Source organism: Alexandromys fortis, unplaced genomic scaffold, assembly GCF_014885135.2.
Source record: "Alexandromys fortis isolate MF-2015 unplaced genomic scaffold, M_Fortis_MF-2015_v1.1 scaffold_215, whole genome shotgun sequence".
Lineage (NCBI taxonomy): Eukaryota > Metazoa > Chordata > Mammalia > Rodentia > Cricetidae > Alexandromys > Alexandromys fortis.
The window spans coordinates 115940-138189 of record NW_026068086.1 but is presented as its reverse complement, the minus strand read 5'-3'; the positions used below and the strand labels follow the sequence as shown (position 1 = coordinate 138189).

At 44.4% G+C, this 22250-nt stretch overlaps 1 protein-coding gene across 5 annotated transcripts in view; it reads left to right on the top strand.

The window, feature by feature from the left end:
- LOC126488637 (utrophin-like) overlaps window positions 1-22250 on the top strand; it is a 164943-nt gene that overhangs the window by 27867 nt on the left and 114826 nt on the right. The window contains exon 1 of one of the 5 annotated variants that reach the window (XM_050122255.1): window positions 20179-20344. The exons of the other annotated variants lie outside the window; for them this stretch is intronic. Coding sequence (XP_049978212.1) covers window positions 20293-20344 — 52 coding nt within the window. The 5' untranslated portion in view covers window positions 20179-20292. Of the gene's footprint in view, window positions 1-20178; window positions 20345-22250 lie in introns of those variants that run through there. 5 annotated transcript variants of the gene reach the window in all.

Genomic DNA, 22250 nt, shown 5'->3' with positions numbered 1-22250 from the left:
AATATTGACTTACTCGTCCTATGGTCTTTCACACGGTTTCATTCCTCCCAGTTTCTCATGCCACTGGGGAGGTGAGACAGCATGTCCTTGCGTCTCATTTCATATCTAGACTGGGTCTTCCAGTTGACGTTTCCTGGTTATGCAGTATAGCCAAAGCCTGTTGCTGAAACGCCCCTTCCTCCCTTCTCAGTTTTACTCTCTTGCTCATGGAATACCCTGACAACGCAGCATCAGGACAATGCTCCCTGTCAGTGACTTTTATATCCCGCCTCACTGTTGCCTTCTGAAAGTTAGTCCTCTTTTACCAATTTCAATATAAACATGCATAATCCTTCAAACAATGTGTTCTCTTCCTGGCCATCTATATTTCACTCCAATGGTTACATTCTGGTCTTGACCATCATGCACCATACAGTTTCATCACCTGAATTTTAAGTATCTCATTTTCTGTTCCACACACCATTGATTTCCATCCATCTCTGACCGCAGCAGCACTGCCAACCGGTTGATCCCACCAGCGTCAGCATCCCTCCTTTGCACACTCCTCCTTGTCTTTTCCGCTCCATCTCAACTGTGTTAGTCTCCGTGCCTGGTTACACTGAATTCTTCCTCTTCCTGGTTGAACTTCCATGCAGTGTAAGGTGTTGGATCACAACACAGAACCCTGGGTCTCTGTCCAAATGCCATTCATCATCCCAGTGGGGACGGACCCTGAGGCTGCCTGACTAAAATACCTGTCCCACTCTCCCAGGGGCTTATTTCATACTGTCTCCTCAATCATCCACCATTTTCATCCTGACTCTCAGCTGCTGATGAGGACTCCATTTGTTCCCACACCATCCCTCTCTCCAATGCTTCATCTGTCCTTAAGCAGGACCAGTCAAAACCCGAGGTTAGCCCACTTTGTAATGGGGTCTTCATCTCTTTCACTTAATATGATTCTCTTCTTTACTTCATCCCTCCCATTTCCTCGTCAGTGGATTCCATCAGGATACAAACATGGTTTGATTTCTTCTTCTCTTGATGGACCTTCATCTGGTCCTATCTGTCTTCTGCTATCTCCACCCTTCTCTGCTTCAGAAGTGATTTCTGAAGAGCTTTATGTACCAACTGTTGTAATTCCCATCTTTTCATTCTGTCTTAGAACCACACAGATCATGGGTTACCCCTACCAGGCCACTAAATCACTTGAGATCTCCATGATGCAATACCCAGGGGTCCTTTCTCCAGGGGTCATTTCTCAGTTACCATCTTACTTTATCTCTCAATAGCATCAACTTATACCCTATTTCTCTCTTTTGCTCATACTATAATTTGAATTGTCCTCTAAATTTCATGTGTAGAAAACTTAATGAATCCATGCATTGGCAGTTTTTTGAGGTGGGGTCTTTGGAGGTGGCTTGGGCTTGAACATTCAGCCTTCACAGGTAGATTCTTCCTTGTGTGACTTCATGCATCACCCAGGGATGGAATGTATTTCTGCATTCACACCGGCATGCCTGTTCTGTCTCATGATGTAGTGCCCTCCATGGAGGATGGAACAAACAATTACCGCACTCTCAGCAGATACCAGTGCCATACTCTTTCATATGGCTTTTGAACTGTGACTTATATAAACCTTTATGCATTGTAAATTGTCCAGTCTCAAGTAATCTAATAACGGAAAATTAATAGGAAAGCTCACTAAAGCTAATCTTAACCCTTTTCATAGTAGAAATAGACCATGCCACAGAACTCTATAGTGAGTCTCGATTGTATGTCTTCCTTCATTCCTCCCTCCCTCCCTCCCTCCCTCCCTCCCTCCCTCCCTCCCTCCCTCCCTCCTTCCCTTCCTTCCTTCTTTCCTAGTGTGTGTCACGGTTTATCTGTGTAACAGCCCTAACTGTTCTGGAACTTGATTTGTAGTCCAGGCTGGCCTTGAACTCGCAGAGATCCGCCTGCTGCTGCTTCCCAAGTGCCAAGATCAAAGGTGTGCACCATCATGCCCAGCTCCCATTGTATTTCTAATAAAAGCTAAAGACCTTTAGGTGATCTACAGGGCCCCATGATTCTTGGGCTTCACCTGCCCTTCATTTTTTCTGCCCACTGTATAAGCAGGTAGCTCCAGTTCATGGATTTTTTTTTCCTGTTTGCTCTTCTATCTCCATGACTAACTTTATCTTTGGAGACTTGCCTGTCTGTCTACTCAGTTAAAACCCCAAACCTTCCCTAGTACAACATCTTCCACCATGGTACTCTGCTTCCTTTGCTCCCCATGCCAGTGGCCATGTCGCACTCTGGAAGTGATGCCCCATATGCTGACTGCATTGTGAGAATGCAGACCGCAGCAGGGAAGGAGTCCTGTCAAGTTGGGTCTGAGGTGTGAAGAAGCCCTTACCACCCACTGTATGCTCATAAACACATGTCGAATGAACACACAAATTGACCTTTTTATTCTCTTGAACAAATATGTAATTCTTGAAACAGGTGAACGCTACAGTATTTTTATATACGGATTGCTTTGCTTTATAGGCGGCTTTGGCTGTGGTTCGCAGATGCCGATGATGGCTCCCCTGTTGCTTTTTTCAGCAGCCAGACATGGGGAGAGGGCTGAGTCAGTACACTGGACGGATGCCAGTGGTGGCCAGCCATCCTTCCTTTTCCAACATTGCCCTTTGGTCTAAGATTTGACTCAGTTTTTATTTGGCATAAAGATGCCCGTTTGGCCAGGTGTGGTGATGCATGCTTTTAATCCCAGCATTTGTGAGGTAGAGGCAGGTGGTTCTCTGTGAGTTGAAGACCAGCTTGGTCTATACAGTGAGTTCTAGGCAAGCCTGTGAGACACTGTTTTAAAAAGGCCAAAAACAGATAAATAAATAAATAAATAAATAAATAAATAAATAAATAAATAAAAGAAACAAAGCCGAAGATGTCTTTTTAGAGAAATGATGGCCATTTTTTCCCTAGCTGACTGAGTCTTTGATCATTTTGAGTCATGTTTTTTTCAGAATGGGGGATCTAGTTTTATTCTTCCCTATAGAGATGTCCAGTTCTACTGGCACCAATTTTTAATTTTTACCACTGTGTGTTTTTGACAGCATTGTCCAGGATGAGGCGACAGTGGCTGTCGGGTTTGTTCTTGGCCTTCTATTCTGTTCTGATGATCTATGTGTCTGTTTTTCTATTCTACATGGTAGAATTTGAGATGAAGTATTGCAATGCCTAGCCGGGTGGTGGCAGCGCATGCCTTTAATCCCAGCACTCGGGAGGCAGAGACAATCGGACCTCTGTGAATTTGATGCCAACTTGGTCTACAAGAGCTAGTTCCAGGATAGGCTCCAAAGCTACAGAGAAACTCTGCCTCAACGCCTCAAACCCCCCAAAAAAAAGATATTGTAATGCCTCCAGTACTGTACTTTAAGATTGCTTCGGCTATTTGTGGTCTTATGTGCATCTATATGAATTTTAGGATTGCTTTTTCTATGTAAAGAATGTTTCTATGTAAAGAATGTTATTTAAACTTTGACAGGGATTATATTGTATCTCAAGATAGCTTTCACTAATATAGCCATATTTTTTTTCAGTATTAATCCTGCCAATTCACGAGCATTTTGCCTTGTCTTCTGTTTGTTGAGGCCAGAGAACAAACTCAGAGGTTGTTCTTAGGGTGCTGTCCTTCTGTGTTTTTGGAGATAAATCCTCTCACTGGCTAGGATCTCAGTTAGTAGGATAGCTGGCCATTGAGCTTCAGGGATCTGCCTGTCTCTGCCTTGGTATTATTACTCTGCTGGTATTATGAATGTGTGCTACCATGCCTGGCTTTCCTCCTACTTCTCCCCCTCCTCTTCCCTCATTTCATCCTTCCTCTCTTCTCCTGCCTCCCACCCTTCTTTCTTCCTCCCCCTTCTTTGCTTCCCCTTCTCCTCCCCTCTCCTTTTGGTGGTTAAACTAAGGGTCTTAAGCATACAAGGTAAGTACTTTATTGACTGAGTTATTGCTCTAGCCTTCCTAGGTACTTAAAAAAATTGTTTTTAAAACATCTGTTTATTTTGTGTGTGTGCAAGTTAGTTACTGGGATATTGAAAAGCTCCTGAACGTGTTGTTTCCATGTTCTGTGGCTTCACTGTGTTTATCAGCTCTAAGAGTCTCCTGGTGGAGCCTTCAAGTACTGTAAACACTTAAGACGCGCAGTGGAAGATATTATGAGGGAGAGGGGAAAAGAGCAAGAAAAGACTTGAAACAATAAAGAAAAGTAGAAAAGGTAGAAAAAAAGTTCAATAAACAATTGGTTAGATGTAAGAGTAAGAAATAAAAACCCAGTAGAAGGAAAGTTCAGATAAACAATCGGTTAGATGTAAGAGTAAGAAATAAAAAACGCAGTGTGGTCAAGTAATCATACCACTTCAGTATAGCCTAGAGGCCAACAGAACAGGAGGAAGTGTGACAAGATAGAGAAAAAGAAGGGACGAAGGGAAGGTCAAAAAGACTGCCCCAAAATAGTATAAACAAAAAGTAGTGAATATGTATAGGAGGATAAAAATTAAAAACACGAAATTCTTCAAATATATGTAATAATGTAAAAATACTCCTGAAAGTAGTGAAAAGAAAAGGGCGTCCATCACAAAAGCCAAAAAGAAAATTAAAGTTCACAGAAAAGAATGAAGAGCTGGAGCCATTTGCGAGAGCTTGAAAGCTTTGCACTTTCCCCCCATGTGTTTGGTTCCTTCATTGTACATTATTAGTGATTATTTTTTATAGCAAAACTAAGTTGAACACATACTTTTTTTTTTTTTTGGAACCGGGTTTCTCTGTGTAACTCTGGCTGTCCTGGAACGTGCTATGTAGACCAGACTAGCCTTGAACTCACAGAGATCCTCCTGCCTCTGCCTTTCAAGTGCTGGGATTAAAGGCGTGCGCCACCATCACCTGGCTAACTGCATACTTTTGACAAACATGGAATGGAAATCACCTCATGAACTCCAAATGCTGAGCCAGGTCCTTGTCTTGTTTTTCGAATGCAGTAGTGGATCCTGGTTCCAGATTGGTGGACTAGAATCTTCCTTGTATGTAAGGATTGTTTCCATATCAAGCCCTCATGTGGACTCAGCTCTTTCCTTGTTGAGACTTCCTTTGCCCTATGTCACCTCATGTCATATGTTTCCAAGTAAAGGAAAGACAGAGCCCGGCACTGTAGAATCAAGCATCATACGTATAACACAGACGTCCACTAATACGATGAACTGAGGCTTGGTCATCTGGTGAAAGTCACTCTCCTCAGATGCCCCGTGACTTTGTACTCTGAAGACCTCCCTTGAAGGATGCCGCTGAACCAAGTACCACCCCTGGAAAGGCATAGTTCATGAGCTCTCCAACAACGGATAGTAGACAGTTGGCTCCAGAGACTGACCCACCTGTGACCTCAGGCTCAGAGCTATCAGACTTCAGAGTTATTCTCAGTTGATGAGATCTGCTCCTGTCCATGAAGGGTGGAGGCCCTTTCTTCCCAACCATTTCCCTGTTAAAGCCACCATCCTTCCAGTCTTGGTCTCACCCTATAGCCTGTCTGAATTGGGCCCTCCTGCTCTCTGAAACCTCCTCCCGGGGCCATTTCTCACCCTGGGGCTGCAGGAGAACAATTTGAAGTTCCCTTCCCTGGAATTGCTCCTTGTTCTCAGACCTCCAGGGTAGCTCGGCTTTTAATGATAGGTTCTCTCTGGAGATGGTGTCCAGCAGCTGTGCTGTGGACCACACAGTGACAAAACGGTATATCTCACCATTGCTTGTCGCTGGGGGGATCACTGTGTCACCAATTGGATTTGAGCCTGTGTGTGTCTGTCCTGGTGTTTTCCAAAGCTGGAACAGGATGCTGGGTTCTTCCGTATCTTCTATTGCCTCGAGACAGGGTCTCTCAGTGAACTCTCAGCTGCATAACCACCAAATCCTTGGGGTCTGTCTGTCTGCCTCACCCTTGAGGTTATAGGGACATGCAGCCATGCCTGGGTTATTAGGAAGTTTTAAAACTGTATTTATTACTTGTGTGTATGTAAGTCTGTGTGTTTGTGTACACACACGCTTGTGCACACACACACACATGCTTTGGTGGAATGCTGTGGTACATTGTGGAGGTCAGAGGACGACATTATAGAATTGGTTCTCTCACCTTTATGTAAGTTCTGAGGGTCAGACTTAGGCCCTCAGACTTGCCTCATCATGTGACACGTCCCCTCATCCTCTGAGACCTCTTGCCAGCCTGGCCTCTTTGCCTGGCTTTTTATGTGATTTGAACTCAGGACCTCACACTTGCAAAGCAAGGACATTTGCCCACTTAACCTTTAAACTCATGCTTTTATTTCTTAAATATGTCTAAATTTGTCTACACTTGTTTTGTTTTGAGCCGCGATCTTGCCATGTAGTTCACACAGCTCTCCAGCTCAGCATCTCTGTCCTTTGCCCCCTAGGTGGTGGGATTTTGGCCGTTTCCACTACTCCGGGTCCCTCCTTTTGTTTTCGATCCCTTGAAATTAGGCCATCTAGGGAAGACTAAGTACTTTCCGTTCACTTTATGGACTTTGAATGCTCTGGCTGACTTGCATATGAAATTCTTTTATCTCTTTCTTCTGTTATTTACTTGATCCATTTTTCTGGAAGGACTTTTGAAATGATGAATGTATCTTACAGTGTCTCTCCTCCACTGTTTTTTTTTTTCCCTTTCTTTTTCACTTGATGAAGCATGGTACTTTTTTTTTTTGACTGTGATCACTAGAATTGTCTGATATTACCATATCCCTTGCTAAATTTAACTTAAAAACAGTTTACTTAGATCATATGCAGATGCACTAAGTAGAGGGATTTTTAAGCCGTGTGACAAAGAAGATTTAAAATTCAGTGGTTCTGATAATATTATAGTTAATTTTTCTCACCTGGATCTCAGAGTTGGTGGGTGTGGGGTATAGACAAGGCTGTACTCTGTAGGTTCTTTTGGGAGTTATGGTCCCTTCTTTATTTTATTAAAAAAAATAAGTAACTGACTTATTTTTTGTTGTATATGTATGTGTGCCTATGTGAGTTTCTGTGCACCACGTGTGTGCCCAGAAGAGGGGCTTGGATCCTTGGTACTGGAGTTACAGGTGGTTGTGAGCCATCCAATATGGGTGCTGGGAACTGAACTCGATTCCTCCTGAAGAATGGTAAGTACTTTTTTTTTTTTTCTCGAGACAGGGTTTCTCTGTGTAGCCTTGGCTGTCTTGGAACTCTCTCTGTAGACCAGGCTGCTCTGGAACTCAGAGATCTGCCTGCCTCTGCCTCTGCTGGAATTAAAGGCAAGCACTAACATTGCTGGCCTTAGGTAAGTGCTCTTGACTGCTGAGCCATCTCTCCAGCCCCAGGGCTTTTTCTTGATCTCCTGCGCTTCAACTCTATCCAGTGAAAAGTGAAGAAGGGAAAATTGAAAAGAAAGAAGTCGTTTCCTTTTTGAAAGGATACGAGGACTCAGTGGCTGTCTCAATGGTGGTGTCTCAATGACCACAGCTTACTCACGTGGCTTCATTATCTGCAAGCGAGGTTGAGGAATGTGGTGTGTGTGGTGAGAGAGCCATGTGCTGAGTTAAAAATGGTGTTGCAGGAGGCAGTTTGGTTTTTGATGCTCAGAAAGAAGGGGAGAATGGAAAATAACGAATCTACTTGCATGGCAAGTTAGTGAGCTAGTCTTGATGAAAGTACAGTTCATGCGTCTGAGCATGGCAGCGGGAGAGCTGGCTCTGGAGTCCAGCTTGTAAGCTTTGAGATTTGCCCTCCCATGGGGCTCAGTTCTATACTGGCAGGGGCTTCGCACCCATCTGTGTTTATATGTTTCAACTTCCATGTTCTCTGTCCTTAACCCACCTGTCAGGCTGGCGTGGTGGTGCACACCTTTGAGTTTCCAGAGGCAGGAGGATTTCTGCGACTGTCAGGTCAGCCACGTCTACCTAGTAAGGCCTGTCTAAAACAGAGCAAAATGAAACAAACAAGCAAGCAACAGCAGCAACAAAACCTAATAAAAATCAGCCTTGACCCACTTGAAAACACTGGCCTGATTCAGCCTTGACCAGCAAGCACAGGGCTCATTTGAGCAGAGACTGTGGAGCTCAAGTCCATGCTGTAGAAGGAGATGCGTGGGTTTGTGTGCGTGGACCTGGGTACGTGGGTCTCCTGGATTCTGAGATTTTTTTATGGGGCCAGAAGAGGAAGAAGGGAGCTGAACGAGGGCCTCTAACACACAGGGTTTAGGGCAAGGGTTCTTTCTTGTCTTACAGAGAAAATTATCACGTCAGTTCTCAAATCGAATCACTTTCCTAATGTTTTCATTTCATTAATATTCATACTTATTTATAGTATGCATATTATTTATTTATCCATCCAGAGTAGCATAACTTTGAAATTAAATGGAGTGTCATTTTAATAGAGGCACAGGGAGGAAGGGACATGGAAGGAGACTGGCAAATATTCACTTATTTAGCTTAGGGTTTTCAACAGCTTAAGACAAAAACAGCAAAACATTTGAGTGGCCCTTGTGATTCAATGGCAGTCTGCCCAGACCAGAGGGAGCCAGTCCTGGGAGTGAACCCTAGATTCACTCTGAAAAATCTAGAAATGAAAAGCTGCTACCTAAGTCCTAAGAATGTGCCTGAGGGCTCCGGTCCGGGGAGAGCGAGGGAAATCCTGCACCATATCAGACATCTGCCTTCCCTCTCTGAGTAGCCTGGTGGTTCTCCCCTCCTACGCCCTCGCAGTAACTGTCTGGAAGAGACCAGGACACATATCCTATTGCAGGCTTGAGCCACTGTTGCGCTCAAAGATGACTGATTTCCTGACAGCAAGTCTTCAGTGTTGATGGAAGTCTAGCCTGGTAACTCTGCTTGCTTGGCCAAGGAGCTGATACCTCTTGCCACTTGGGGCCATGGTATCTACTCTGAATTCCTTTCCAAAACTCTTGAAACTGGGATTAGGGGTGCAGCTGGGTGATAGAGTGCTTGTCTAGCATGTGTAAGGCCCTGGGTTTGATCACTGGTACCCTTAATATAACGTCCTTGGAATTAAGTCTATTTTAGAATTGGCTTTTCTCCTCTATTTCAGACAGTACCTGTGCTGTGTATTTCCTAATGAGTCCTGGAGAAGATTGGGGCCGTCTCTTAAAATTAGGCCTATCACTCGAAATGTGCGAGGGCATCTGTTACGGTGACCATTTTCTTAGGCAGTTTTACACACGTTTCATTTGGAGCATGCCCAGCAGACCCAGAAGGGATATATTTTATTATCATTTTATCCCTTCCCCTTAAACAAAACAAAATCCCCAAACAGGTAAGGAATCTGAGGTTCAGTAGCTTACCAAGCCTCACTTGGGAAAACCATGCTGTTTTACCTTGCTTTGTGAAATTATGTTTAAATTGACTTTCCTTAGTTCTTTTGGTGGCGGTGGCTCAAACCTAGGATCTCCCATATACTAGGCAAGTGCCCTCACATTGACACATCTTCCCTGCGTTTTGCTGTGTGATCAACAGTTGCTGATTTCCTCACTGGAGACTTTGGAAAGTGAGCCCTCTTTGTGGAAAGGCTGCTTCACGTTCGATTGCAGCTGGGAAGGGCCTTCAAATGTCACCATCCATGTTGAGATTGTTTCTGGAGGAAAAATAGGACGAGAAGCAGGTCCTTGGCCTCTCTGTCCATCTTCCTCATTTTGCCTTGTGGCTGCTCTTTGTGGCCACTTCTTGAGGCTTGGCCGTGCAATAGGTCAGGAAGCTGTGGCAGTCTTCAGAGCAGTGTGGGCCGTGCTTGTGAGAATGCAGGCAAGAGGGGACTTGGGTTTTGGACTGGGTGTGGGTGGAAGGGAGGAGGACTTGGACATTGACTGTGATTGTGACACCAACTAGGACTGGCGAACTCTAAACTTGCATTTCTGTTCTTACAAGGCAGTGGTCCTTAATCTGCTCACCCACTTGGCAGGGCTTTGTCTTAGAAAATAGTAGGCCAAGCCATTCCCTTTGGGTGGGCATTTGGACAAGGTTTCCTTGCAGGAGAGACAGCACCATAGGCATTCTCACGTCCTTTTAGTCACACCTTTGTGCCAGCTGGATCTCAGTCTTGCCTGCCACTGCAGGAAGCCATCCAGCAGGAGCCAGCCTCCTGTGCATGAGTTCAGACAGCGCGGCACCAGCAGGGACCTGCCTGGAAAGAGAGCACTTGTGGATGCCAGAGTCCTCGGGTCACCCACAGTCTGAAGAACAGCTGTGCGATTGCCACTCGACAGGTGAGGACGCAGTGGCCCCCTGAGCTCGTAATCATTTCAGAGTGGCTCCATTGCTGGCCTAGTAGGACTCTTCTTGGTATTTCAGGATTCATTTTTCCCATGTAGTCCTTCACTTTCTTCTCAGATCCATGAAGAAGCGAGAGAAGGGTGGGGCAGAGAGAAGGGAGGGGACTGGGGAGATGGCTCACTGGGTAATTGCGTTCCATAAAAACAAGAGTACTTGAGTTTAAATCTCCAGGACCCTCATAAAAGCTAGGCCAACCTACGTAATAGCTAATTTTGGTTATCAACTTGATACACCTGGGAAGAAAGAGTCTCATCTGGGGACTGCCTCCATCAAATTGTCCTGTGTGCGTGTCTGTGGGGAGGCATTTTCTCTCTCCCTCTTTCTTTCTCCCTTATTTCTTTTAGAAACATTTTTTTTAAAAAAAAGATTTATGTATTTGGGGGGGCTGGAGAGATGGCTCAGCTATTAAGAGCACTGGCTGCTGCTCTTCCAGAGGTCCTAAGTTCAATTCCAGGCTACCACATGGTGGTTTACAACCATCTATAATGAAATCTGATGCTCTCTTCTGGCCTGCAGGCATACATGCAGGGAGAACACTGTATACATAATGATAATAAAAAAGATTTATGTATTTTTATTTTATATGAATGGTGTGTGTACATGTATGCAAGTGCACCACCACATGCAGTGTTCTTGGAGGCCAGAAGAGGGCACTGGATCCCCTGGAACTAAAGTAACTGATGAGTGTGGTTGGCCACGTGGGTGCTGAGAACCATACTTGGGTATTCTGGAAGAACAGCGAGTGCCCTTAACCACTCAGCCATCATTCTAGCTCTTGAGGGCACCATCTTGATTGGTAATTGATATAGAGGACAGTGCCATCCCTTGGTAGGTGGGTGTGGGCTGTATAACAAAGCCAATTGATCAAGTCAGAGGAAGCAAGCCAATAGGCAGTATTCCGCTATGATTTTGCTCAGGCTCCTGGCTTGGCTTCTCTGGATGATGGACTGTAACCTGTAAGATGGAGAAAACCTTTTTCTCTCCAAGTGACTTTTGGTCATGCTGTTTGTCACAACAACAGAAACTAAACTAAGGCAGCCCGTGTGCCTGTAACTCCAGTATTGGAGGGCAGCAGATCCAGCAGGAGGAGCCTGGTAGCTAAAATGGTGAGCCTTAGGTTCAGTGGGACACCCTCTCTCAAAAAGTAAGGTGGCGAGGAATGGAGAAGACTTCTTTCTGATAGCTTTCTCTGGGTGCTGCATACATACAGCACGGGCAAGTGTAGGCATACAGATGTGTACAAATAACACACACACACACACACACACACACACACACACACACACACACGGTGAAGGAGGCTGAGAGTGTAGCTTGGTGATGGTACAGCTTTGCCCAGTAGAGCATGCATGAGGCTCTGAATTCTATCCCCAGCATTGATTTAAAAGAAAAGATAAAAAAGATACAGAGAAGGAGAAGGAAGAGGAGGAGGAGAAAGAGGAAGAGAATAAGAACAACAACAACAACAACAACAAGAACAAGAAGAAGATTATTGGTCTATTGGTTCCTCTTTAGATATACTTGGGACCTCGTGGCACTTACTGACCCCGTATAGCCGCATCTTAGTGATCTCCATGTGAGTTGGGCTATGCTATGCATCTATGTTCAAAGAAAGTCTAGGGAATTAGAAGGGTAAGTCTAATAGTTTGTGAGTTTCTTTGTTAGTTGCATCTTCATTTACATTACTTTCAGTGAAAATTAAACACAGTCTGTTAATCTTTTACTTGGGAGATGTATGAATCTAGCAGTCCTAGCCAAAGTCATTGCTTCTTATGGGAAGTATCTGGACATACATTAACTTTGAAAACTTCAGCCAGTTATTTACAGCATATGAGCTAGCAGCGTGGGAACTGATTGATTGCTTGGTGAACTCAGAGCATGGGAGGGAAATTTATTTTAGATGTGGAAAATATTTCCTAAAAAAAGCAAAGGGAGGTAGAGAGCTAGGGCAGGAGCTGAGCCTTTGCAGACATGTTGTCTCATTTACTCCCTTGGTAATTCTGTAGGAGGATGCAGTTGTTTGTGTTTACAGACAAGGGTGTGCCTCAGGTAGTAAGTTTTTCAGGGGTTTGTCACCTCTTCACATTCTCAATGATCTTGAACACAATGCAAAACCCAACAAAAATTCAGAGGAAAGAAATAAGGATCTAATCACCAAGCTAAGGTCAAAGAATATCGTCTACTTAAAATATGAGCGTGCACCCCCTGCACATGTCTATCACATATAAAAATATGTTTGTATTTTATATACACATATATAGTTACACATATATTTGCATATATATGATGCACACATGCACATATATATGTATGTATGTTTACTTTTGAGTCTGAATCTCCTGAAGTAGCTATGGCCCAGAACTCACAATGTAGACCAGGTTGGCTTTGAATGTGTAAAGGCACGTGCCGCCACCATATCTGGCTTTACCTAAATCTTGTCTGCTTCATAGATGATATTCTATCTGTTGCCTTGTTAAACTTGGGATATAAATTTGTCTCAACCTGTCCCGTTGGGCAGAGCCATAAAGAAAACAATCAGTTACAAGACTGACGCTGTCCATCAATTTTCCAAACTGCTTGTCAACATGGAAGAGCTTTGTTTTCAGCTCCTGACCCAAAAGATTCTGTTTCCCCTGCACCTCATACACGGGACAAAGAGTGATGGAGGAAGCCATTTCTTCAACCCTGATAACATTGATGTTAATAGAACTCTCATTTGCAGCACAGAATAAGCAAGATGCAGGCAGATACCATTTGTTTCTCTCTCTCTCTCTCTCTCTCTCTCTCTCTCTCTCTCTCTTTTTAATTTTTTGGTTTTCTGAGACAGGATTTCTCTGTGTAACTGAGACTGTTACTCTCTGACTGTCCTGCTGGAATTTCTTTTCAGAGTTTCACTTTTGGCTTAGGTACTCTGCTTTTCTTACTAAACAAACAAACATACGAACGACAGACCACCTTGTACTATTCACTGGAAATAGGTGGCAACTGTTTTGAGCTCCCCTGATGGCACCATCATTGGTGAAACGTAGTGTAGTTCTTCCACGAATCTTCTTCCTCCAGATGTCCCTCCTTCGGGTCCCTTACCAAGAAGCCAAGTGTTGTTTATTTAATTCATTTGTGCCCTGTCCTGAGTAGAAGACCAAGACCTAGGAAACATCTTTTGAATTAAAGTAAAATTCCATCACTACTCTAACTTGCTTTTTCAATGTAAGTGGATTTCATTCTTCTCGTGGTGTGCCTGTCCATCGGGCTATTGAGCCATGGGTCTGTCTTTTTCTCTTACACATGCTATTGCTGGCCGCACTAAGTGGATTACGATTTCTGTTGCTGTGAAGAGACACCATGACCAAAGCAACTCTTATAAAAGGAAACTGTTTAATTGGGGCTGGCTTACAGTTTCAGAGGTTCAGTCCATTATCATCATGGTGGAACATGGTGGCATACAGGCAGACATGGTGCTGGGGAAGGAGCTGAGTGTTCTACATCTTGATTCACAGGCAGCAGGGAGTGACTGTGTCCCACACTGGGTGTAGCTTGAGCTTGAGCGTATACCAGCTCAAAGCCTGCTTCCACAGTGACACACTTCCTCCTACAAGGCCACACCTAATAGTGTCACTCCCTATAGATCAAGAATTTAAGCATATGAGCCTATGGGGATCATTCCTTTTCACGCCTGTAGGTGGCTTTTTCTGTTCCACCTGCCTGCTCCCTAATCATCATGTGGAGATCTCTTATTAATTATGAAAACTCAACCGATAGCTTATGCTTGTTTCTAACTAGCTCTTACAACTTAAATTAACATTTGTATTAATCTACTTTCTGCTTTGTGTCTTTATCACCTTTACTCTGTACTGCCCATGCCGCTTCCCTGCTTCCCCCGTGTTCTGCTGGCCACTCTGCCTTCTTCTTCCCAATGTTCTCTCTGCCCCCCCCAGATCTTGTCAAGCCATCCAGCTTTTTCTTAAACCAATCAGAGTGATAAATCTTCACATGTACAATAAGGTTATTCCGCAAGACAATCCACCATACCGGGGTTCAGGCCTGTTGTATTTGTCAGAGACTCCAGCAGCTATGGATTCAGATTGTGCTCTGAGACCTTTGCTTGGTCCTGGGATGTCATTCTATGAGATGTGTTGTCTGGTGAGCATCCTTCTGCTGCTGGTCTCCACGATCAACTCTGTAAATCAGGAATCTTGGCTTGTTGTTTTAGGGAATTTTATTATGCCATAAGGTTTATTTGAATCATTGTGTATAACCACTCAAACTTTTTCTCTCTAGCTTATTTAAAATAAAAATTTAAGGGTCTGGGTTTGATTCCCATATCCACATAAAAAGCTAGGTGGGGTGGTGCACACTTGTAAACCTAGCTCTGGGGGAGACTGGTGGGGTCCTTGAAGCTTTCTGGTCAGCTATTGTCCCCAGCCTGATAGTCAGGCCCCAAATCCCAGGGAGAGACCCTCTCTCAGATAACAAGATGGACAGCTTCTGAGTCTATGAACTTCCAGATGTCTGCCCTTTATGTCCCCATTTCAGTTGTCAGAACGATGGGAATAAAGATGTGCACCACCACGTCTGGCTTTTGCACATACATTTCAGTGATCTGGCTTCAGTTGTCAGCCTTGCTTTACCCCCTGAACCAGGTCTGGGGCCCTCTTCTGGCTGCTCTTTCCACCATTTGCTTTTCACTTTCTGCAAGCTGTCGTTGGGGAACAATGGGACATCACCGAATCCAGGTTAGGTTATGATGTCATGTTGAGTGAAAGTGGACTTAGCTTTCAGATCGTGGAGTGTTATAAGTAACAATAATCGCGGGACTGCAAGTGGTTATTACTATTAATTATATGATTAATTATAATTGGTTATTTTGCTAGTTGTTATGACGTACATTATAAGTCGGTGAGAATGTGCCCGAGGATCAGGCATCTACACGGTGACATTTGTATGTGATTTCATGCTCTAGGAGGTGAGGGAACAGGTCAGCAAGGTGGAGAGGCTGCCCTTGTAGGAGATGCTGGGATTCCTTCCTCTCCAATTTTTGCTTCCTGGCCACCGTGAACTGCCTGGCTTTGGCTCTGCCTGTGTGCCATGCCACGGTGTCCTATCTCATCATAGGCATCAGAGGATCGGAACAGTAGACCATGAATGGCAACTTCTAAAACAAGAAGCCTAGATGGATCATTTTTTCATTAAATTATTGCCGGTACATTGTTATAGCAATAGATTGCAACCGACACTAGTGGCAAGGGAAAACACTTGGGTGTCTAGGAACTGTTAGTGTGCCTTGGAGTGGTGGCGCATGCCTGCAATCCCAGAACTGATGAGTCTAAGACAGGAGAGCTGTGAATTAGAAGTTGCTTTGTACTACACAGTATGACTGACTGTGTGTCCAAAGCAGAAGGAAGAAACATCCATAATTTTTTTCTTAAGCTCCCTTAGAGTTATTAACATAGAAAATAAAGACCATCACATCAATTTTTATTTCTACTCTTTAGTATCTTTTTTGGGAGTATATTAAACATAAGTACAAAATGTCTTTTATGGGCTTCGCTGAGTGTCTAAGAGGCTTCATCAAACTGGCTGTCTGTGAATTTCTAAGAGTAATTTTGGGAACAACTACAATTTCATGTTGCAAGTCCCTTTTTTCATCCACTTGAGATGTCCCACCCTCAGACAGCCACAGACAGTGTCCCTGGGTTTGTGGCGGCATGCTGGGAGCTAGCTTTAAAGTGCTTTCTGGTCCAAAAATTGGTCTTGGAGAAATTATTCCCTGTAAGTCTGTGACTGTCAGAAACATGCAAGTCTCTATTTAGCTAAGACAGGAAATAACTTCTCTTTGAAAAAGTCATAAACGAGCTGTTTTTTGGGCTAGGAGTCATCACAGACAGCCAAGCACTGGATATATAGAACCTGCCTTGGCTGGTTTTCCCCTCCTCCTCTTCCTCTTGTCGATACCGTTAGAGGTTATTTAGTAAATACAGATGAGCTTTGAGTTCGTAGGTTTACATTTTCAGGGATCAATTGTACTAAAATTTTGATGGAATTTTAATGCAATTTATGGTTTTATGTACCTAAGGTGCCTCTGTGTTGAGGTTCTGAAATACGGCTGTAATTTGGCTCTATCGAAGAACAATGAGTAGAGTATAACTTCACATGTGAAATAGAGGAAAAGCACCTCCACATTGCTGTGAAAATTTCTCTTTCTGTGGACTCATTTCGTAAATATTGCAATCAAGTTCCCAATTCCCTGTAATCATGAAGACAGCAATCGACAGCTAACAGCTGTTGTGATTCATGGCTTTGTCTAGTATATTTGTCTAGGTGTAATTGCATCCCTTAGGATGCTGAAGCAGGAAGATTACCAACAAGAGTGAGGCTGGCCTGGCTCCAGCGTGAGGCTGTGTGCCAAAAAGAGAAACAAATACACAAAACAACAACAAAACAGCCAAACAAAGAAAAAAAATCAAACAAACAAAAGAGAAAATGGCCATCCTTCGGGATCCGAGGTCATGAGAACCATGCCTTTCTTGTTCTTGTTCTCTGTCGTCAATGGAACCCATGCCTAGGTTGGTTCCATGTAGGCTTCCTAGCTGTGGGCCCGGAGTCCGTGAGCTGTGTGTGGGTTTTCTTGAGGCGAGTTTCTCTTCTCGCCTGACACCCACGTGCTGTTTTTTGTATTGTCAGTGATGGTGGAATGTTCCACTAGCTATTTAACTTGCGGTATTTGGTTGCCTAGTGGCGCTGCACAGCTGTAGGACGGGAGAGTTCTGAGATGGTCTCGTTGCAGGGTTTTCAAGCTTCAGAGCCCTTTGACGGTTCCTCTCCCAGGTCAGATGTAACTGTGAGTGTGTGTCGTGTGGACACAGACCCCATACCATTGTCGAGATGAAAGACGACGGGAGGGACCAGCTCATCCCCCCCCCCCCCCCGCTATGTTGTATTATCACAGAACACGGTGGCATTTTAGAGCTATAAGATGCTCAAAGGGACCTAGTAGTCCTTTTCCTTTGCTCTGTCACCGAGAAATCTGTTAAGGAAGAAGAAATGAGTTTCTTAAGAAGTTCAACTCGGATGGCTAGGGTTCCAGACTCTCCATTCCCTCGGCATCTCTGAGCACCTGGATGCTCAGTTCCCCCAAATCTCATCTGCTGTGATGGTGGTCTGCTGGGTTTATCAGTTTACAGATATTGGTACTGGGGTCTTCATACTTTTCAAAGGCTTTTAGGTTCTGTCTACAGTGTGAGGCTGGTGTAGAGCTGTGAATATTCTGGAAGATATTGAGACACCTGCATATTAAAACAGGTTGATCACGCTAGTCTTGGAGTTTAAGTATCAGAGACAGGGATACTAGGCGAGGAAAAGATGGAAGGGGATGTAGGGATCACTTCCCTCCTGTTATTTTCTCTTTGGTCTGAGTGACTGAGGGAGTTGGTAAATGGAATGGGAGGCACTGAGCGGATTGGCCGGAACCTGTGTTAAACCTCGTGTTACAGAAACAATGTACTTCGATCTCTTTTTGAAACATCACAGATTATGTATGCATCCAGGGCCCGATGGCCACCAAGGAGACGTAGCAAAATCTGATTTTGGGGTGCTCTATGAGCCTTTCCTCTGTGAGCCCATACCCTAGATGGTGTCCATGGTTCTCAAACTCCATCCAGGGCCGGCTTCTGCATTATCATCAGTGCTCTTATTGACATGCTGTAGGCACTAGTTATTGGCTGATTCCAACATCCCTTGGTCAGGTGCTGCTGAAGTCTCTGCTGTACCCGGCCGACTTGTGCAGATGTCCACAGAGTCATCACAGCTAATAAGGAAGGGAAACCCCCAGTTGGAAAGCTGGAGTGGAGAAGATGACCTGGGAAGCAAAAGAAATACATGGCGTGCGGGTCTGGCAATCTCCTTTTGAACCTATAGTCTTCATGGCTCAGAACTGTATTGTTCTTAGGGAATCCTTTTTGCTTCTCAGGGTGAGTGACAATATGGTCAGCCCACTGAAACCAAAATGCAAGTGTTTCTTGGTGCCTCCGGTGTTCGTCGCTCAGGATGGTGGTTAGGGTTTTTAGTTTTTTTTTCTTTTTTTTTTTCCCCCCACTTACCCTTTCAGCATTTTAGTAGTTGTGGGAAGCCAGACAAATGATTTTAAATGCACAAAATAAAAGTCATACACTGTAAAAGAAGCCATTTATATTGACACTCATTTATCGAAATACTTCAAAAGCCCATACTAAATGGTGTTTGTGCTGGGCTTGCACATTTAACTGCAAACTCTAATTGTCCTTCCTGCCACTCTTTCCGGGACCAAACAAGTACCTGAGACAGCCGTGAGGTGATGTGAAAATGTGTGTGTGTGTGTGTGTGTGTGTGTGTGTGTGTGAGAGAGAGAGAGAGAGAGAGACAGACAGAGACAGAGATAGAGAGAGAGACAGAGAGAGACAGACAGACAGAGACAGAGATAGAGAGAGAGACAGACAGAGACAGACAGAGACAGAGATAGAGAGAGAGAGACAGAGACAGAAACAGAGACAGACAGAGAGTGTTCTGGGGATCCGGCAGCGGTTATCAGCTGTGGTGGCAAGCACCTTAGCTTCCTGAGCTGTCTTCCAGCTCCGTGTATCATTTCTGAGGTGACGCCTTCAAAGACAGTGTTGGTAGTATGTTTTGTGATCTTGCTTCACGATGGAAGGAGATGCCAATTCCTGTTAGAAGTTAATGAGACTATCGGATCCTTTCATGTGTCTGAATTCAGGGATCTTCTACCAGGCCATAACCCAGGATAAAGATGACAATACCTAGTCCATGCTGGTTTGTTCAGAGTCTGGTCATGGCCCCCCAATGTTATTGAAGACCTTTCAATGGAGGAGAGTCTTCGCGGAGTGCTCCTTGTCCACTCTACCAGGCCTGAGCAACAGATTGGTGAATCCAACCAGCGTGGTGTCTAGACTCTTCAGTGTGCCCAGTAGTAGAAGAAACTGGTATTAGACTGGCTGTGGAATATACAGAGAGTTGCTTAGTTGCCTAGGTGATAAAATGTTCTGCAGTGCTGTAAGGACAGATCATGAGGGGTCTGGGATGGGCTGTGGAGGTGAGGAAAGGCCTGCTTAAAGGAATCCTCATGTCTAGGGTGTCTTCAGGGTGGCTGGGTTTGTGCGGGGCCTGGACTGGCAGAGCCGAGCCATAGGACACCTGCACGAAGCCAGCTATTGTGGATGAAGGAAGCCCAGGGCTGTGTGCTGAGATGAACAGACAGCTGCAGTTGGCGTTTTGCTCTGTAGTATTGCTCATCCTGATGGAACAGACATCCTTTACCTTTCAGTTTGAGAGCATGTATTATTTAGTGCTTTCGGAGATGGATTCCTAAAAGCTTCAGGGATTCATATGAATTACCAAGGGCTAAAAAATTAATTGCAAAAATTAAAAAAAAAAGGTGAGAGAAAGAATGGATTGCAAATTTTTTAACAACCTCTCTCGCAGGAGTTAGAAACTTGGGAAAAAGTGTTTGTATTTTTTCTCAAGTTACTTAATATTTTTGCTCAGTCAGGTTAGCCTTGAATGTACGGGGAAAGCTAAGGTGGCAGGAAGGGAGAGGTGCCGGTGCTTTCTGTTTGCTGAACCATTAGAGCTGTGGTGTTTGTAGAAATGCAAGCTTTGCTGGTCTGGGCAGATAAGGGCTGTCACACGTCTGGGTTTTTAAGGCGACAGGCTCCATGCCTGGCGGAGGCTCTGAGGTGCACACCAGGATTGGGCTCTGCTCAGAGGCAGGAATGTGACCAATCTGGTCTGGGCAGTTGGGGAGGGACTCATCTCTCCTCACTCCCATATACTCTGGCCCTGCTTTTTCAATTTGGACTCCATCAAAGCAAGGTCTCCAGCCGAGGGGAGTGCATATCTTCCCGACTTCACAGAACATGTACTGCTGGCTTGGGAATTGAAACCACATTTGGAAGCCGGGCTGAGCCAAGGAGAAATGGAAGTGACACCCGAGGCCACAGATGGAGCCAGCCGAGAGTCACAGGCAGGTAAAGGAGACTCTCCCAGAATGGTGCAGTTTCTTAGACTTTTTCTTTCACACACAGTAAACCAAGGCACGATTCAGTCAGACAAAAAGTGGTTTAAAAAATATTGAGGGACAGATTCTAAATGATTTTGGTTTTTGGACGACCGAGCAGTGTTTCAAACAAACATTCCTGTAATGTTGTTTGGAAATGTGTCAGTTTCAGAGGGAGGATTTGACAGTGCTTGTTACTCAAGATGTTTTGGAACCCGGATTCAGTGTGTCGACCAGACTTTCTGTCTTTTGGTCTGCTACTTACTCCCTGTCAGTTTTATGTGTGGAGGGATTAGTCTCGGCGTCTAGTATACTGATGGTAAAAACAAGAAACAAAAAAGTATTTGCATCTTCCTTTGAGTTTGAAAGTTTACCCAGAAGTGTCTGTTGTGTGGAAATCATGTTGGGGTAGGGATCTGTCTTCCCGTCCCCCAAACAAAAAATGGGCAAAGGGGCTGAAGCGTGACACTAAGACTCCACCAAGAACATCTTTATCCGTTTCACTTGTCCATTTCTCCCCTGGATTGTTTTCTTCCTGAGTTATTTAAGCTCTGCTGGCTCTGTTTTGAGATGGGCTGCTTGGAAACGTAAGCACAGCGGGCTACCTGCTTACCCGCTTAGGACAGCCCTGTGCTACCGGTCTGCTAAGAGGCTGGTTAGTGAGGTATGTTAGGTTCTGGAGTGTGGGGGCAGTGGCCAGGTGGGGCACTGAATAAGAAGTAAGTGTTAGAGTGTTCCTCCTTCTGGGGGATCAGGGAATGAATGTTTCCCAAAGAGTGGGATTTTGAGATGGTAAAGAAAAGTCTAGAAGAGAAGAATACCAGACCTGTGGGAAAGTTAGGGGAAGGGCACATCTTCGGTGAAGCGTGTGTGAGCATCAGCCGTCTGGTGAACTGATGGCTTCCGGTTTGTAATGTGTCTGCTCTCTCTGCCCACTGCTCCATCCAGCAACATGGGGGGCGGCTGCTTTTGGCTACATGGTTAGTGCCCTTCGTGGTCTCCCTCCCCTGCCTGATGCGCTTGCTGGTCCTCAGGCATTGGCTGGCTACCTCTTCTCTTTCTGGGATTGGACATTGAACCTCTGTCTTGACTCCCATCCAGCGTGGATTCCGTGCTATAATCCACTGCCATCTGCCTGGTGGTTTGCTTCAGGACACCTGCCACCGTTGCTAATGGCGTTGTTTACTTTCAGGTCCTGTTGTCTACTCCCTTCTCAGTGCTTTGGAGAGTGCTTGTCCTTAGCATGACAGGTCCTGGGGATGAAAGAATGAAGAGGTGTCACTCAAGAAATAAAAGCGCTTTTAACGGACCAGACCATTACCTCTGTTTATTTTTTGAAATCAGAGATTGTTCCAACGGAGACAATTAGGATTTCTCTTGCCAATTCTTATTTAGAATCTTTGGGTGTGACTTCAGAGGAGTTATTTCAGAGGGAACAATTTGAAAAAGAAAGCTAACTATTAAAAAATTCAAATACCTAGGGAAGAGAGAAATAGAATTTGGAATAGTTGTTATAAGAAAAAGGAGAAATTAGCAGTTTCAAAGAAGATTACCTGACGAGTATCTTTAGATACAATCATACTTTAAAATATTTTAAAGCTACTTTTCGCATATTATTTAGTTTTCTGACATTTCCTGATGATGTTGACGAGTTGCTCTTATCTGTGCTCTGAGCACTGTGTTCATATAATTAATATCATTACAATTCAACCCACTTAAACACCTTAAATTACATAATCATCAGTGATGTTCTCACACTGATAGAATTCTTTTATCCCAGTAACAGACATCTGTGGGTTCAATTCCACCATCACTTTTCTCCACTAATTCTGTCATTTTTTTCTCTCCCTCCCTCCCTCCCTCCCTCCCTCCCTCCC